The following is a 15,981-nucleotide window of genomic DNA, read 5'->3' as shown; positions in this document are numbered from 1 at the left end:
TGTGTGAAATCTCAACTTTTAAAAACTTCAGTCAGCGGTGGGAGCAGATCTGTGCTGTACAGAGGCTCCCCCTGGCGCCCGTGGCGGCTTGCTGTCTGATGTGACCCCTGAATAAAAGATGACCTTGTCCTGTTGGGCCTGTGTCTCTCCCTCAGAAGGTTCTCCCAGGCCCAGGTTTGGGGTGTCACCTGGCAGGCGCAGCTCGGAGGTCTCAGTCTGAGAGGCTGTTGCGGCTCCCCCCGGGCGGCGGGCAGACGGCCTGCTGAGGGCTGTGCCGGGGCTCCGAGGTCCCGTCCTCCCCTGCAGAGGCGGTGTGTCCATGGTTGGGTCGCGGGCAGCTGGCCTGAGCCTCCCCACGGGCAGTCGGTGGCTGTGGCTGGGAGGCGTGGATGCCTCGAGCAGGCTCCCTTTGGCCCAGCCTCACTTGGGGAGCTGGGACCCACAGGACCCATGGGCTGGTGCCGGAGCCTCGCACAAGTGCCATGTCCACGTGGCCCAGGCCAGCAGGACACAGGTGCCCAGCCTGGGAGACGAGAGGTCTGTGTGGCAGCCCCCTGGCCGGCTGCTGGCTGCAGGTCACGTGGAGGGTCCCAGCGGGGATGGCGCAGCGGAGCCTTCTGTACCATGACCTCCTTGAGACCTGTGCTCAGCAGCCGGACACTCGACCCCCACAGTGAGTTCAGGAGTCACTGGGGCCGGCCGCTGCCGTCCTGGGAGGTGACCACCTCCACCTGAGCCAGGAGGGAGGGGCCAGGTGTCCTCGGGCAGATGCTCCTCACGTTGTCCCCCCCAGCTTGTGTCTGGGGCGGCTCTGCCTGTAGCTGCCGACTGTGGACATGGCCTGGGGCCGGGGTCTCCTTCCCCGTTGTTCCTCCTGGAGTCTGCCAGTTGGCGGGGGGGGGGGTGTCTGGAGGGTCTCCTGTGCTGCCCTCCAGGGTAGTGAGCCGTGCCACCTTCCTCAAGGCTGGGCTGCAGGCAGCAGGTCCTTGGCGGCCAGCCACAGCTCTGACGGCCCGTAGCCCCGGGCTGCACCAGCCGAGGGGTGGCTGGCCATGGGGGTCCTGCCTTAGGCATCGAGCCTCCACCTGGGCCTCCAGTGGAGCCTGTGGGTGCCACCTGGCTACAGCCGTCTTGCTGCCTGCAGCCCAGAGGTGAGGAAGGGCCCCAGCTCCCCCTGGGGACCCGCCCACTGTCACTTGCTGTCCTCTACTGGCTCGTCTGGCTGTGCACAGCTACTGGGGGGACAGTCCTGGGGACTGGAGAGCCCAAGGGGCCCGGCTGAATTGAGGGCAGCCCCTCAATAAGGGTGGGCCCTGTACCCCAAGAAGAGGAGGGGGCAGAAGGGCTCTGGGGCAGCTATGTGCCACACCTTTCCTCCGAGGTCAACCAGTCTCCCCTGCTGGGCCCGCTCACCCCAGGTCACCAAGGCTGGGACAGGCTGGGAGCCCAGTGGGTCGGCTGTCCTGCTTCCAGACCCTGCTCTTCCCGGGAGTGGGGCCAGTGCCTGTGGCAGCACCAGGACCCTAGGGTGGGGGCCCTGCAGCGGAGCCAGAGGGGTCAGGATCCGGGAGAGGTGGTGAGGAGAGGGGTCGTAGGAGGCGGCTGAGGGGCTGTGATGGAGTGCGTCCCGCCCGTGGCTTCGGGGCCCCGCCCTGAAGGGGCCGGGGTGGAGGCCGCCTCGCCCCTTGGGCAGTAGCAGTGTGGGTTCCGCCCCCATCATCTCCCGGGGCCACCCGTGAGCCCTCCCCCTTGGAGTCCGCCAGCTCTGGGGAGGAGGGGAGGGTTTATTTGGCGGCAGCGCGGGGCGGCAAGGGCACTGCTCACGAGGGAACCTGCGGGGACAGGGGTGTGTCCTCCCGCTTCCCTTGCTAGCCCGGCTCATCCCGCGCAGACATGCACCAGTGGTGGCCGGGCAGCCCTCCGGGCTGTGCTCCCGCGCCGGGGCTCTGAGTGCCTTCAGGCACCTGGGCTCACATCACTGAGCCGCCGCAGCCGACCCGGCAGCCAACATGCGCTGGGTCTGGGCGGCCGCCGCGGCCCTCCTCTGGCCACAGCTCACGCTCCTTGGGGGCGTGAGGGCCCGGCGGGAGCCCAAGAGGCCACGGAAGCCCGGCCAGCACCCCGCAGCCCCCAACGCCACCACGTCCAGCAGCGAGGGGCTACTGGGCTTCCCCAAGGTATGCAGGGTCTGGGCTCACGTGGGCGCCTTCCTCCCACCTGCAGGCTCTGCCCGCTGGACTCTCCAGGCCTCCCCTCCCCGTCGGGGAGCAGTGTGGATCGGGCCGGCCTCGAGGACCCTCTCTGGGCCTAGGGAGGGGTGGCGGCGTGGAGGGGCTTCCCAGCGGGCTGCACTGCACCCTTCGGAGCCCCAGGGGCCATCATGCCCCGGGCAGCCTGCTGCCATCCGGCGTGACTGCAAAGGGGGAGGTGCTGTGGGCAGCCGGTTCAGAGCCCCTGCTGCGACCTGGGGTGCCCCAACTCCCGCCGCCGGTGAGGCCAAGGCTAGCCTCTGCCTGACGCGCTGCTGGGCAGCCAGCACCCCTTACGCCCTCTGGCATGGGACGTGCTCCAGGCCTGGGAGGCCCCCGGCCCTCTGAGAGGAGCTTCTTGTACCTGTCTCAGCCCTAGGGTTCCACCCTCTTGGGCTGGGGCTCCCCGAAGGGATCTTAGAGCTGACCCCAGCAGCGCAGGCCTGGTGGCCGCTGGAGTGAAGCGGCAGTTGCTGGGCCAGGCCCCCTGCCAGCCCTCGAGCCTTTGATCCTGGCCTCCCGCCTCCCGAGGGCGTCTCCGTGGCGGCCACCCCGGCTGCTCTCGGCCCACGGGGCCCCATTGGAGCCGGAGGCGCCGTTTTCCAGCTGGGTAGGCTGAGGAGAGAGACCTCCTCGGGCCCTGCTGCCAGGGGAGTGGGCTGCCAGCAGGTTCTGGGGCAGAGGCATGCAAACTCTTGAGCCAGGCTCCTGGGGGAGGTGTCCTTGGGGACAGTTCCTGCCCGGCCTGCCCCTCCAGAGCCAGGGCAGGGCCGTCTGGGGGCAGATAGGGGGGTGTCCCTGGCCACGCCACCCCTGCCACAAGACGGCCCTCCCCAGGCGTCAGGAGCCCTGCTCTTCCTGCTGGGGCTGGGCCCCTCCCCGACCTGCCCACCCCGGGTCCTCCAACATGGCTCGGGTCTGAGGCGGCCAGAGGAACAGGGGAACAACAGAAGTGAGGACCCGGAACGTTCGGAAGTTCCTGGCTCCTCTCCCTTCCCTGGCGGGCCCCTCCCAGCTCCCCAGGGTAAAGGCCTGCCCTGGGAGCCTGGGCCTTCGTCGTGTTTGGCGCTGGAGGCTGACCGCTGGACCGGACCTTGGCCAGGACCCCTCTTCGTGCCTGCCTGGACGGCTCTCCAGGAGTAGCCAGGGCTCCACTGGCCTCGTGGCAGTGGCTCTCTCCTGCCAGACCAGAGTCTACTGCGCTCCTGGCCACTTCAGGGACTTCTGTGTGAGGCTGGCACACAGACCTGGACGCAGAGAGGGACCGAGCTCCCAGCACATGCCCCTCCCCTGGCACGCTGTCTCGTTCTCTGACGCTGGGGCTGGGCGTGCCCCTGCCTCTGCTGCTGCCTTGCTGCAGAAACGGCGTAGGAGGGAGGCTTGCAGGGTCCGATCCTGGGCTGCCAGCTGGCACACCCGATGCCCAGCACAGAGCGGGACCTTGCCCACTGCCCCCAGCCTCACACGGCTCTGGAGAACTCACTCCTGCCCACCACTGCCTTTCTCAGCCGGGGCTGGGCCCCTGTCAGGACATGTGGGGCCCGGCCCCGTGTGCACACGGGCGTGCCCGTCTGCTTGGGAACGGTTGCTGCAACACAGCAGCAGACCCGAGGCTCCTGGACGTCAGGCCCTGGCCTGAGTCCTGGGGGTGGCCTGTGGTGCCCCGTTGCCATCTTCCTTGTGTCTGCCCAGGGCCCCGCAGTTCCCTGTTCTCCCCCGGGGGCAGTGGGGCAGGGCCCAGCGGGGCCTGGTGGTCAGCACTCTAGCCCTGTCCTCTGACCCTTCAGCTGCCTGAGGCCTCAGGGCCTGAGTTCACAGATGCCCACATGACATGGCTGAACTTCGTCCGGCGCCCCGATGACGGGGCCTCAAAGAAACGGTGCCGAGGCCAGGACAAGAAGTCGGTGAGCCCCGGGGTCTAAGCCCAGGATGGGGATGGCTGTGGGTCCCACCACTATCCTCATTTTCTCCTGCTCCCCCACAGCGAGGCCCCCCTGGCCCCCCAGGACCGCCCGGTGCGGAAGTGACCCAGGAGGCTGTGCTCCGGGAGTTTCAGGGGATGCTGAAGGGTAGGCACGCCCCGCCCACTCTTCTCCCGCGGCTCAGGAGGTCACCCTGGGGGTACCCCAAGCTGAGCCGAGCCGCCCCTTCACCCTGTCCCCGCAGAGGCTACCGAGCGTCGGTCCTCAGCGCCGCTGGGCCCCCCGCTGCCCGAGGGGACGGGGAGGTGGCTGGTGTCCGAGGCCTTCCACTGTCGGCTGAAGGGCCCGGTGCTGGTGGACAAGAGGACGCTGGTGGAGCTGCAGGGCTTCCAGGCCGTGAGTGGGCGTGGGGGGCAGCCCGGGGGCTTCCACTGTGGGTGCTCAGGCCCCAGCAGGGCCGGGCGACCCCGGGCCCATGCACGCCCCGCCGAGGCTCGCGGTGGGGTCCGGGGTGGTCAGGGGCAGGCACACCCTCCCCTCTGGAGGTCCTTGGGGCCCCGATCTGTGCCCAGAGGCCTGGGTGGGTGCAGATGCACGGGTCAGCCCTCTGCCTTGCCCACCTGGGGCCTCTCTGGGTTGGGGGCTGTTGGTCTCAGGCGCCTCCGCCAGGCTGGGTGTGGAAGGTGAGGGTTCAGACTCTGTAGCCCGCACCCCCCTGCTGTCCTTTCAGCCCGCTGCCCAGGGCGCCTTCCTGCGGGGGTCTGGCCTGAGCCTGGCCTCCGGTCGGTTCACGGCCCCGGTCACTGCCATCTTCCAATTCTTTGCTAGCCTGCACGTGGGTGAGCGGGGCCGGGCCAGGGTGCATGTGGGGCGTGGGGGCTGGCCTTCCGGGTGTGCCCCAGGCCCGGGTCCTATTGCAGAGGCGTCTCCTGCTCGCACCCTGACTCCCCTGGGGGCTGGACGGGTCCTCACGCCCACCCTCCCCAACCCGCAGTGCGCCCCGAAGCCCCCCAGCCCCTGCCCCCGCTGCTCCGTCCTCCCTGAAGGTGCTGCAGACCTGGCCTGTCTCCGCAGACCCCAGGGAGCTGCAGGGCAGGGCCCGGCTGCGGGCCCGGGACACAGTGCGTGTGCTGGTCTGCATCGAGTCCCTGTGCCATCGCCACACGTGAGTGGGCCCTCCTGGGGGTCGTGGGGGCGTCCTGAGGGGCACGGGGACCATCTTGCCCACAGAGGCGGGCTTCCCTGAACACAGAGAACTGCAGTGAGCACCGGGGCAGAAGCACGCGAGTCTCTGGGCGCCAGCGGGGGGGGGGGGGGGGGGCCACCCCACCCCACCCCACGGCCACTGTGCCCTCACCCCTGCGGCCCCGCGTCCAGGTCCCTGGAGGCCATCTCCGGCCTGGAGAGCGGCGGCAGGGTCTTCACGGTGCACGTGCAGGGGCTGCTGCAGCTGCAGGTGAGGCGGGGGGTGGGGGGGCAGTGCGGGGGCGGGGGGCAGTCCTGGGCCTCCAAGCTGCCCGGGCCGGGTGTCGCCTGGCCGGCAGCCGGGCCCTGTGGGTGGTAACGTCCACTGTGGGTGTCTGCAGGCGGGACAGTACACCTCCGTCTTTGTGGACAATGGCTCCGGCGCAGCCCTCACCGTCCAGAGCAGCTCCAGCTTCTCCGGCCTGCTCCTGGGCACGTGAGGGGCCGACGGGCCGCGGGGGAGCTGCCGCAACCCTCACCCCGCTGCCCTCCGGTAAACCTGGGGTCACAGCAATAAAGAGCCCCCAGCCCTTCCTGTCGCCTGGTCGCTGCGGCGTTGTAGGGGTGGGGGAGGGCGGGGGCAGAAGCAGCCGTGGAGTGGCCTCAGGACACCCATGGGTGCGGGCGCGGGCTTGGCCCTGGAGGTGGAGCTTCCGGCCGAGCACCCTGGCAGCCGGGGTGCGTCCTCCACGGCCCCTGTGCCTGCCAGGGGCCACGTTTACCTTGATGACAAGGACAGGTGTCTGTTCAGGACGCCGCTTGGCCCTGCCCGTGGCCTGGGACCACCCCTCCGCCTGCCCAGGGCCGGTCCAGCCTCAGAGGGTAGCAGCCCGTGGACACTCACAGGGCCTGGGAGACCTCGAGGCTGGTGAGTGGCACAGTGCGTGTCAGGGAGCAGAGGGCGAGGCGGGGCCCCCCGTGGGGCTGGTGGGGAGCAGACAGGTGTGCTGGCCGCCAGCCTCACACCCTCCAGACGCGGACGGTGTCCCCGCGGCCCGCGTGTCCTCAGCGTCCCTCATTCCCCCAGGGACCTTACTTCTCACCACCTGCTCCTTGGCGGCTGACCCCGCCCCCGGCGACAGGGTCAGCGCGGCCTGGACAGGCGGCTGAGGCCCTGCCTGTGGGTCCTGTGGATTCGACCCCTGCCCGCACCACTCAAGCTCAGACGAAAGAATGTAAATTGGTTGTGGACGCCCGGGTCTCTGCAGAGCTGCCGAGACGCCATCGCTGGTTGGCACCTGGGCCCCGGGTGGGCGGCCGCACCTGGCCCCTCCGCCCGTGACTGGGGCTGGGGGTGGGGGATCAGCTCCGCCGCAGGGGGGCCCGGAGACCCGTCTCCAAGGCTGAGCAGGGAAGGGCAGGGGCTCGGGCGTCCGTCTGCCAGCTCGGGTTGGCGTGGGGAGTGGAGTCCGCCAGACCCTCCCTGCAGCCCGCTGGGTAATGAGGCAGGAAAGCTCTGGTGCCGGGAGGGCACCAGTGCGTGCAGCAGCGGGCGTGGCCACTGACCCGTCCCCACCTCTCTCCCCGCTCCCCCTGGGTGGCATCAGGGGCCCCGGGTCTGGGGGCGGTTCTCGGCTTCATGGCGCCGCCGGCCTGGTCTGAGAGGGATGTTCCCGCCGCCTGCAAGGGGGAGGCGTGAGTGGCGCACTGGGGTCTCTGTTGGGAGGTTGGGGGAGGCTGCGGGCCGCCCCCCATACCCCTGGCACCGAGGAGCCCAGGCCTCCTGACGCTGCTGTATGGAGCCCAGCTTGGCCGCAGGCACCAGTCTGTGTTCCCGCCCATGTACAGGGCTCACTGAGGCGGTGACTGGTGGGACCAGACCACCCCCCCCCGCGCCCCCGGGGCTCTCCTGACTGTCCTTCAACACCGGCCAGTCCCCCAACCCCGCCCGGCCCGGGAGGGGGCAGGTCTCACCTCACCCAGACCTGCCAGGGGCTGTGATGACAGAGGTCGGGGCCAGGCCCTGCTGGGGCGACAGACGGGAGACAGGAGATGAGGAGAAGAGAGATGGAGAGGACGGACAAGCCGGCCGCCCAGGGCTTCTGCAGGCAGGTGGCCAGGGCCGGAGGGCCCGCGCCCGGCGCCCGACTCCACGCTTCCCGTCTGTCTCTTCTTCCTCCCGGTTTCTGCCCCTAATGGGAGGTCATTAAGCACTTAGCTCTAATTCCCTTGGAATGTGCCGTGTCCAGCTGGGCCCTGGCGCTGGGAGAGCCAGAGCAAAGACATGGGGGGCTGGGGTGGGCGGCAGTGGCTGCTATAGGCGGGTCCAGGGGCACGAGCTGGGGTGACCCTCAAAGAAGCAGGCTGTGCTCCCAGTGCGGACAAGCGGCCAGTGCAGGGTGAGGCCCCCAAAGGCCCCGCCCTGGACCCAGCAGCATCATTTTCTCTCAGCCCTGTCATCTCCTGAAGCTGGACCCAAACTGGGGTGTTTGCTAAGCTCCCTGGGCCCTGGGCCCTTACAGTCACACCCAGTCTGAGCAGGGGCTCCTGGGGTGGGTTGTAGCAGCTCTTGCCCCTCGGGCTCACCGGGGGTTCCGGGTTGGGGGCCTGGGGACGGGGCTCTTTTCCCTGTCCTGGACTCTGGGTTTGGCGCTGGGCGGCCTCAGCTTGAGCCCTGACTCCGAGCCCTGCTCTGAAGCAGCGGCAGGTGCTAGGCTGACCCCGTTGGCCCTTCTAGGCTCAGTTCCCAGAACCTCTGGCTGACCCTTCTGCCTGCAGCCGGGCCTGGGGACTTGCTGTGCTGGGGGCTCCCACGAGGGAGGACGCTTCCTCCTGGGAGCACTCCAGCCCTGGCTTCCCAAGCCCTGGTCCCCGGCCGCAGCCGGGCTGCTGCTGACTGCGCCTCCCGGCCCCGAGGCTGAGGCAGCCCTGGGGTGCTGCGGGCAGGTGTGTCCAAGTTGGGACAGAGCCAGGTCAGCACCCTCGGCCTGCTGTCCAGTTTCAGTGCAGACAAGAATGTGGGTCTCTGGCTCAGGGCAGTTCGAAGTTCTCTCAGGTCCGGGCGCAGCTGTCAGCCCCCCTCCCTTCCCCCCACTCTGCCCTGCAGGAGCTGGCAGGGGCAGGGGTGGCCCCTGGTCCCCTCTGTGGGCTGCGGATGGGACAGGGTAGGGCTGAGGCCAGCAGGACGGGCTGCCCACCTGGCCTGGGCTGGGGCTCCGGGGAGGGGGAGGCCCTCAGGGTGTGGCCAGGACACGCCGGCCCCCTGCAGCCCTTTGCGGCCGCCTGTGGCCGGTGCCCAGCTCGGTGTGACTTCGTCCCCTCAGGCTAGGCCTGGGCTGGGCGCAGGGATCTGCTCCAAGGGCCCCTTGGGCTGCCTCTCCCCACCGGGGCCCCTGTCCTTAGCCAGCCCAGACCCTCTGACTCCTGTGACCTGGGCCAAGGACCCAAAACGGCCAGAGGGTGTGTGGGTGTGGGGAGTGCAGGGGGCCCGTTGGGACCTGGGTGGACGTGTCCTCTGTGCGGCTGTGCACCTCTCCCTGGGTCTGCACATACCTGGGCCCGCCGTGCTGACCCCGCGTGTCCCAGTGGTGGCTGCGGTGGTGACTCTGGGAGCTCCGCCCTGACCTGTGGTCCAAGTGGAGCCTCCCATGGTCCCTGGTGTCTGGATGACGCGTGTGGGGGTCTCTGAGTGTCCTCTCTCTCCGCCCTGCGGCCTGCCTGGGCTTTCTCGGCAGAGCTGAATCACCAGGACCCTCGGGAGTGAATACAGAGCAGGTGTCCAGGCCTCGGTGGCTGGAGACCCTGGCTGGCCAGTCCCTGAGCTCAGGAACTGCCACGGTCAGGGTCCTTGGCACTGGGGAGACCCGCTGGCATTGGTCCAGCTGGGGAGGCTTTCGTGCTGGACAGTCGGGCTGGTGGCCGCACAGCCATGGATGCCGGGTGGGGAAGGGCCACTGCCCAGGGCCTGGAGCTGGACTCACCGGGACGGCCGGGGACTCTGGGTGATGGGGGAGGGGAGAGGGGCTCCCGGCCCCTGTCCTGGCGCAGAAGCTCCTTGCGGGCAGCAGGGAGCCTTATCTCATCCGAGGCCTCCAGCCTGCACTCAGCGCTCTGACCTGGGACCTGGCTGCACCCGGGGGGGCCCTCGCTCGCTCACTGGGCTCAGCCAGCGTGCCCTCTGGGCTCCGTGTTCAGGCCACTCCAAGCCCTGCATGACCTCGGGGCCCTGACCCAGGTCATCGAGGTGCTGGGTCTCCGGCCCGGGGTGCCTGAGCTCACCCAGGAGCTGACGCCTCCAGCAGCCTGGGGCCTCCCCCGGCCCGGCTGGGGAGCCCGCCTGGGTATTGGCAACTCCCACACCTGTGCCTGGGTGTGCCGCCATCAGCGCGCCTGCCCCTCGGTGCGTCTGCTGGAGTGTCTTGTGGTGCACGCGGGCAGACCTGGCGGGGGCCGGGGCCGTGGGGACCAAGGGCCTTTGTTCGGGAGGATTTGGGTGCAGCCCTGCTGTGGGGCAGTGACTCACGGGCTCCTCTGGTGCGATGACATTGGTGTTGCAACAGCTGGCGTCACACGCACACCTGGGGCAGCGGGGCAGTGGCCAGGCCAGGAGAGATGGCCACCTGTGCCCGCAGCCCCTCCGGGCGGCTGGTGGGACCCGGGCGTGTGAGAACGGGACTGAGCAGGAAGGGGCATCACGGGCAGAGCTCCGCCTCTGAAGCGAAGTGTCTCCAGAAGCAACCCCTGCTGCTGCCCCGCCGCCCTGCCGCCCGCACCAGGCCCCACAGCGGGATCGGCCTGGCCTTCACTGTGGAGGCTGCCCGCTTTCGCCTCTGGGGCCGGAGGCGCAGGCTGGGGTCCGTCTGGGAACACAGTCAGAGGGCTGGACACGGTGACCCAGCACTGCTGGCCAGGCTCGAGCCTGGCTCTGGCCATCCGCCTGGCACTCTGCGCGGGACGGGGTGGGCGTCTGTAGCCGGGGGGTGCCGGGCCCCCTCGGGGGCTGGGCCGCTGAGACCCTCAGATGCCAAAGGAGGGAGGGGCCGGGGCTGGGGTTTTTCCTTCTCGGGTCACTGGGCCGGGTCAGGCCCTGGGTTAGTGGGAAGTGGGAGCTGGACGAGGGCCCTCCCTGGGCGCCTGTCCCGCCGGCAGGGGCGTGGAGGTTCGGTGTTTAGAGGACAGAGTCAACCTCTGTCCGGTCCCCATGGCCACTCTGGCTCCTGGCTCCTCCCCAGCCCTGGGCGTCACCCAGCACCGTGGCCAGCTGAGCCCTGCCCGGTGGACCCTGCTGGCCGGCCAGCAGGCATGACCCGGGGCCAGCGGCAATGGGGTACCAGCTCTGAGCCCAGGGCATCGTATGGTGGGAGGGTCCTTGATGTCCTGCCAAGTGGCCAGGTCAGAGACGGCCCCCTGCTAACACCCTTGTCCCCACTGCCCAGGCCTCCTAAGGTCCAAGGTCCAGCTGCCCACCTGGCCACCAGAGCCCTCTTCCCAGGGCGGGGGGTGTGCTCTCGGGTAGCTGCCATCTCTAGGCTCCAGTGGAAACCCCTCTGTAGAGACCCGTGACCCTACCACTTCCTAGGTTCCCCCCAGGCCCCCACTTCCATCTCCTGGGCAGACCTCATCAGTCGGGTGGCATTGTCTGGACCCGGGGTGCCTGCTGGTGCTTGGGCCGGGGGCCGTACCTCTGCCCGGTCTTCTGACCTGGCCGACTGAGGCTGACATCCAGAGTGGGGTCAGGCCCTGCCCCAGCGTCACAGGAACTGCTCACCTTTCCTGATGTCACTCATTCCTCGCGTCCTGTTCTGGGGCTCCAGGAGCCGGGAGGGGTATCAGTGGAGACTGGGCCGTTGGCCACTGGCCTCCCCTGTGACTCCCACCAGACCCGGGCCCTGGGTGCTGTGGGCCCGTGGTGCTGCAGCCACGGTCTGCGGGATGTCCACAAGGTCACACTGAGGGTCTTGCTGGTCACTGTGGCCCGAGCAGAGGACTGAGGCTGGCCGTCTTCCACTCCCCTCCTGCTCTCCTCTCATCACCCATCCAGGGCCCCACGGCAAGGGAAGCTCAGGGTCCTTGGGGAGGAAGGGTGGGTTGGGTTCCTGGGACCCCCAGCCGAGGAGGGACCCTGGGGACGCGTGGGGCGGCCGGTTGCTGTTTGCTCTGGGGGATCCCTGAAGTGGTCAGCGCCGTCGGAGGGGTCGCCTGGCCGCAGTGTGGCCGTGGTGGGCAGTGCTGCCTCTGTGTGAGGCCATGAGGTCTGAAGAGGGGGCGTGCTGGGGAGGGGTGGGGAGCCAGTAGCACCATCCACAGATGGGGTGGGGTTGGAGGGGGAGGGAACCGAGGGGTGGGGCCTGGGGGGCGCCCGCAGAGGCCAGGTGACGGGTGAGAGGTCTTCTTCCAGCTCCCAAGGCTGTGGGGACGGTGACCGCAGGGGAGACCCAGGCCTGGGGGCCTGGACAGGTGGGCGGGGCGGCCTTTCACCGCCTCCCTGGACTCATGGTGGGAGAGAGATGTTGGCTCAGCCCAGAGCGTGTTTATAAGAAGGAAGAAGAGCCCGCGCCCTTCGTCAGGCCCTGGAACCAGAGCGCAAGCACCAAGGAACGACTGGATGTGACCTTGACCTTGGGGTTCTCAAGTTGCTCTGGAGGGGGGCCCCGCTGGGGGCTGGGCAGCTGGCCTGCGTTAGGCCTGTCTGCGGCAGCTGCTGTGGGCTCCATGGGGCCCTGGATGGCAAGGGTCAGTGGTCTCACAATGTGGAGAGGGTGCCTGGGGCAGGGGGCCCGAGAAGAGGGCTGGCCGTCCCCGTGAGACCCTGCGGATACGGGGCTGAGACCCAGTCCACAGGGGCGCGGGGGGCTCGATGGATGGAGGGAACGTGGGGCCAGGCAGGTGAAGCACAGGCTGCGGGGATCCTGGCACGGCCACTGCAGGCCTGCCCCCAGGTGGCAGGGTCTGTGCTGAGCCCTGGGACGTGGCGGAGGCTGGGCTCAGCCAGTGGCTGAGGGCTCTGGAATGCCCCGGCAGGCGCCCGCCCAGCGCCCAGAGTTGGGAGGACCGGGCAGGTGGCATCGGAGCTGTGCTTGTCCACAGGGAAACGGGGTCTCCCACAGTCTGGGGCCTGCGGCTGAAATCCAGGGTTCAGCAGACTCTGCGACTCTGGGTGGAACCCCTGCCGGTCTCTGGGCCTCGGGCCGGCCACCGGGGCACTTCTGGCCTGGCAGCTGCATCGCTCTGGACTCTGCCCGTCGGCACAGGGCCTCCTCCTTCCTGGGTCTCTGCTTCCTCTTCCTACGACAACACAGTCATACTCTACAGTAGGGCTGCACCTGCTGTGCTCACCTTAGTTACACCTGCAAAGACCCTACTTCCCAATCAGGGCACACTTGCAGGTCCTGGGGGCTGGGACCTGACACGCCTTCTGGGGGACACAGCACAGCCCGTAGCCGGCCCCTGAGAACCTTGACCACAGCTAAATATGGGCCCCACCCAGGCAGGTGGGGGGACAGAGAAGGTCCGAGGGGATGGGGCCACGTCCTAGGAGGACCCACACGCAGCGGCACTTCGTATCCTGAGGCAGCCGCCCAGGCCCATCCAGAGGACGTGGGGCTGGCTGAGCCTGAGCCATGGCTTCCGGGCACCCAGCAGCGCCAGCTCTGCCTCCCGGGAGGCGTCTTTCGAGCAGTTGGGCCCAGCAGGCGGCAGGCAAGGGGCTCCTGTTTCTCGGGTCGGTCTCACTCCTGGGGCAGCACAGACCCCGGGACAGCCAGGTACACAGGTGAAGGCCGGGGGAAGCGCGAGGCCAGGGGGAGCTGTCGGTGGGTGATCTGGACGGGCCTCCCCGAGGACAAGGAAGGGATGTTGCCGTGAGCAAGGGCTGGTGGAGGCTCAGGGAAGGAGTGAGCCTGGCGTGGAGGGCAGAGGACACTGCAGCCAGGGGCCCCGGAGAGCAGCCTGAGTGAGGGGAGGTGACGGGGGCAGCGGCTGCAGGGCCACGCACAGCCCACGACGCGACGCTCTGGCTGCGGGGCAGCGGCTGCAGGTCCCCCGGTGCCCTGCTGGCTCCTCTCTCTCTCTCTCTCTCATCTATTTAGTTTACTTTTTGGCTGTGCCGCACGTTTTGTGGGGTCTTACTTCCCTGACCGGGGGTGGAACCCGTGCCCCTGCAGTGGCAGCACGGAGTCCTAAACGCTGGGCTGCCCGGGAAGCCCCGTTGCTGGCTCCTCCTGCCCCAACTGCCAGGCTGGGCGTCTCTGGGGTTCCCTGCGGGCCCCCAGCAGCCCCACTGCTCAGTGGCTGGTTTGGAGGTGGTGAAGTGGGGCCAGCATCTTGGGGGCTCCTGCATTGCCCCCTCCCCATGTCTCCCTCCCAGACCCAGCAAGGGGCTTTCGGCATAGACCCCCCCGGGGTTACGGCACTTCAAACACCAGGGGTCTTTGAATCTGAATGTTTCTATTTTTTTTTTTTTGGTACGCGGGCCATGTGGGATCCTCCTGGACCGGGGCACGAACCCGCGTCCCCTGCATCGGCAGGCGGACCCTCAACCACTGCGCCACCAGGGAAGCCCTGAATGTTTCTATTTTTATCATGTGCACATGAGGCTGGGGGACATTCCCAAGGCCAGAACTTACTGGCTAAACCTGGTATATACAGCAACACTGCGGGGTGGGCAGGGAAGGGAGGACGCCACCCGCCCCGGGATGAGTCAGGGGCTGGCTGAGCACGTAGGGACAAGGGGACAGCTGGGCCACTATCTCTTCCCAGCTCCAACTTGCACACCAGCCTGCACTGTAGGGTCCGGAGGCTGGGAAGCCCCAGCACCAAGGGCAGGTGCACCTCTGGGCTCACTTGAGGGGAGCCTCAGCCCCTTTCTGTCCTAGGGTCTCTTCTGGCAGCCATGTGTCCTGGGTGAACCCCTGGCCTCCACTGCGTCACTGGTCCTGCTAACTCAGCCCCACCAGGTGGACCCAGGATTTGGAGGTCTGGAGAGGGCCCACCTGTGGCCGTGTGGCGACCCCGGCAGTGCGGTGCCACAGACCACCCCCCATGCCTGGGCCTTCCTGGCAGGCACCGTGTCCTCTAGGTTCTTGGGCCCCCCGTTTCTCTATTTTATTAATTAGTGATATCGTATCGTATTTTTAAATTAAACTTTGAGTTTTGGGTCCCCATGGGCTGTTCACCACTTGAGGTGTCCTGTACCCTAAATTCCCCCAGAAAAGCCAGTTTGGTGGTCCGACTTCCCATCTCCTAAGGACCTGTTGCCTCCTGAACCCGGGACAGCCTGGGCTCGGCCCCTGGTCCACAGGGCACCCATGCCCAGATGGCGTGGACTTCATGGCAAGTGCCTCGGCAGGTGGGAGGTGCAGACCAGGAGGGCTGCCTGGGAGGGGGTGCCGTGGCCGGTCCACATGCAGGGGATGGTGCCAGCAGGCAGGGAGGGTGAAGGCTTGGCCCCCGCCGGGCCAGGAGAACCTGCCGAAGCGGACAGGGCAGGAGCAGAGAGGCAGAGGCTGGAGGAGGGCAGACTCCTCCAGGCCGGTGGCAGGCTGGGCTCCGTGACGCCCACGTGTGGCCCGTGCACGGGCTCCAGGACCACAGATGGGGTGGCTGTGGGTCCCTCTAGGAAGGGATCCTGGCCTTCAGCTCCAACATGCTGTCTGACATCTCCTCAACCACAGTGTGGACAGGCACCGTCAGCCCAGGGTATGTGTGATGTTTTGAAATTTAATGTTTTAGGTTGAACAGCATGAAATTTCCACTTTTGTGGGTCAAAACTAGTTGCATATTGGCACTTTCACATGGTTCAACTAAACGCTAAAGCTCACAAGTGCCCCACCCCCAAGACAGGTGCCTGGAATTTTAAGATTTTTTACCAGGGGGTCTTGGACGTCGGTGCCCGGGAGGGATCTGAGGGTCCAGCGGCTCTGCCCTGGCCATGTGAGCCTCCACAGGTCTTCCCATCACTCTAGGCACCTTATCCTGTTCTGAGAAATGGGCATGTGTGCCCACCAATTCCTCCGATAATCCCGGGGTTCAGACGAGACATCCCAGGACCATCATCCCAGACAGTCAGCAGGAACTGGGTCCTGCCGTGGTCAGCATCCCTCAGCACTCACCCAGCGGAGGGCAGGGCCCCATCCAGCTCACCCTGGTGTCCCCAAACCTTCAGCCACGCAGTCAGTCCTGGCGCAAGGCTCACCACACCTCATAATCAGAGCCAGGTCAGAGGTTGGGGCCTCTGCTGTCCAGCCTCTGCCTTCTCAAGGCAGGAGAACTGTGGTCAGGTCACCAACCATAAGACTGCCCCCTTCTTTCTGGACTGAGACCCAGACTTTTTATTTATTTATTTATGGCCGCCTTGGGTCTCCGTTGCTGCACGCGGGCTTTCTCTAGTTGCGGCGGGCGGGGGCTCCTCTTCCTTGTGGTGCGCGGGCTTCTCACTGCGGTGGCTTCTCTTGCTGCACAGCACGGGCTCTAGGTACGCGGGCTTCAGTAGCTGTGGCACGCCGTCTCAGTAGCTGTGGCTCGCAGGCCCTAGAGCGCAGGCTCAGTAGTTGTGGCGCACGGGCTGAGCTGCTCCGCGGCATGTGAGATCTTCCCGGACCAGGGCTCGAACCCATGTCCTCTGCATT

General features: G+C 67.8%; 1 protein-coding gene across 1 annotated transcript; it reads left to right on the top strand.

Moving 5' to 3' along the window:
* Positions 1–1,851: 1,851 nt before the first annotated feature.
* Positions 1,852–5,946, top strand: C1QTNF12 (C1q and TNF related 12). The gene is made up of 8 exons (XM_032652634.1): positions 1,852–2,177; positions 4,037–4,153; positions 4,234–4,318; positions 4,416–4,567; positions 4,902–5,010; positions 5,246–5,336; positions 5,549–5,627; positions 5,758–5,946. Exons 1-8 carry the CDS (start codon positions 2,010–2,012, stop codon positions 5,854–5,856), a joined length of 900 nt encoding a protein of 299 aa, XP_032508525.1. The 5' UTR covers positions 1,852–2,009; the 3' UTR covers positions 5,857–5,946.
* Positions 5,947–15,981: the final 10,035 nt, after the last annotated feature.

The sequence above is a fragment of the Phocoena sinus genome, chromosome 1, assembly GCF_008692025.1.
Source record: "Phocoena sinus isolate mPhoSin1 chromosome 1, mPhoSin1.pri, whole genome shotgun sequence".
Taxonomy (NCBI): domain Eukaryota; kingdom Metazoa; phylum Chordata; class Mammalia; order Artiodactyla; family Phocoenidae; genus Phocoena; species Phocoena sinus.
The sequence above is the reverse complement of the archived record's forward strand: the minus strand, read 5'-3'. Positions and strand labels throughout refer to the sequence as shown.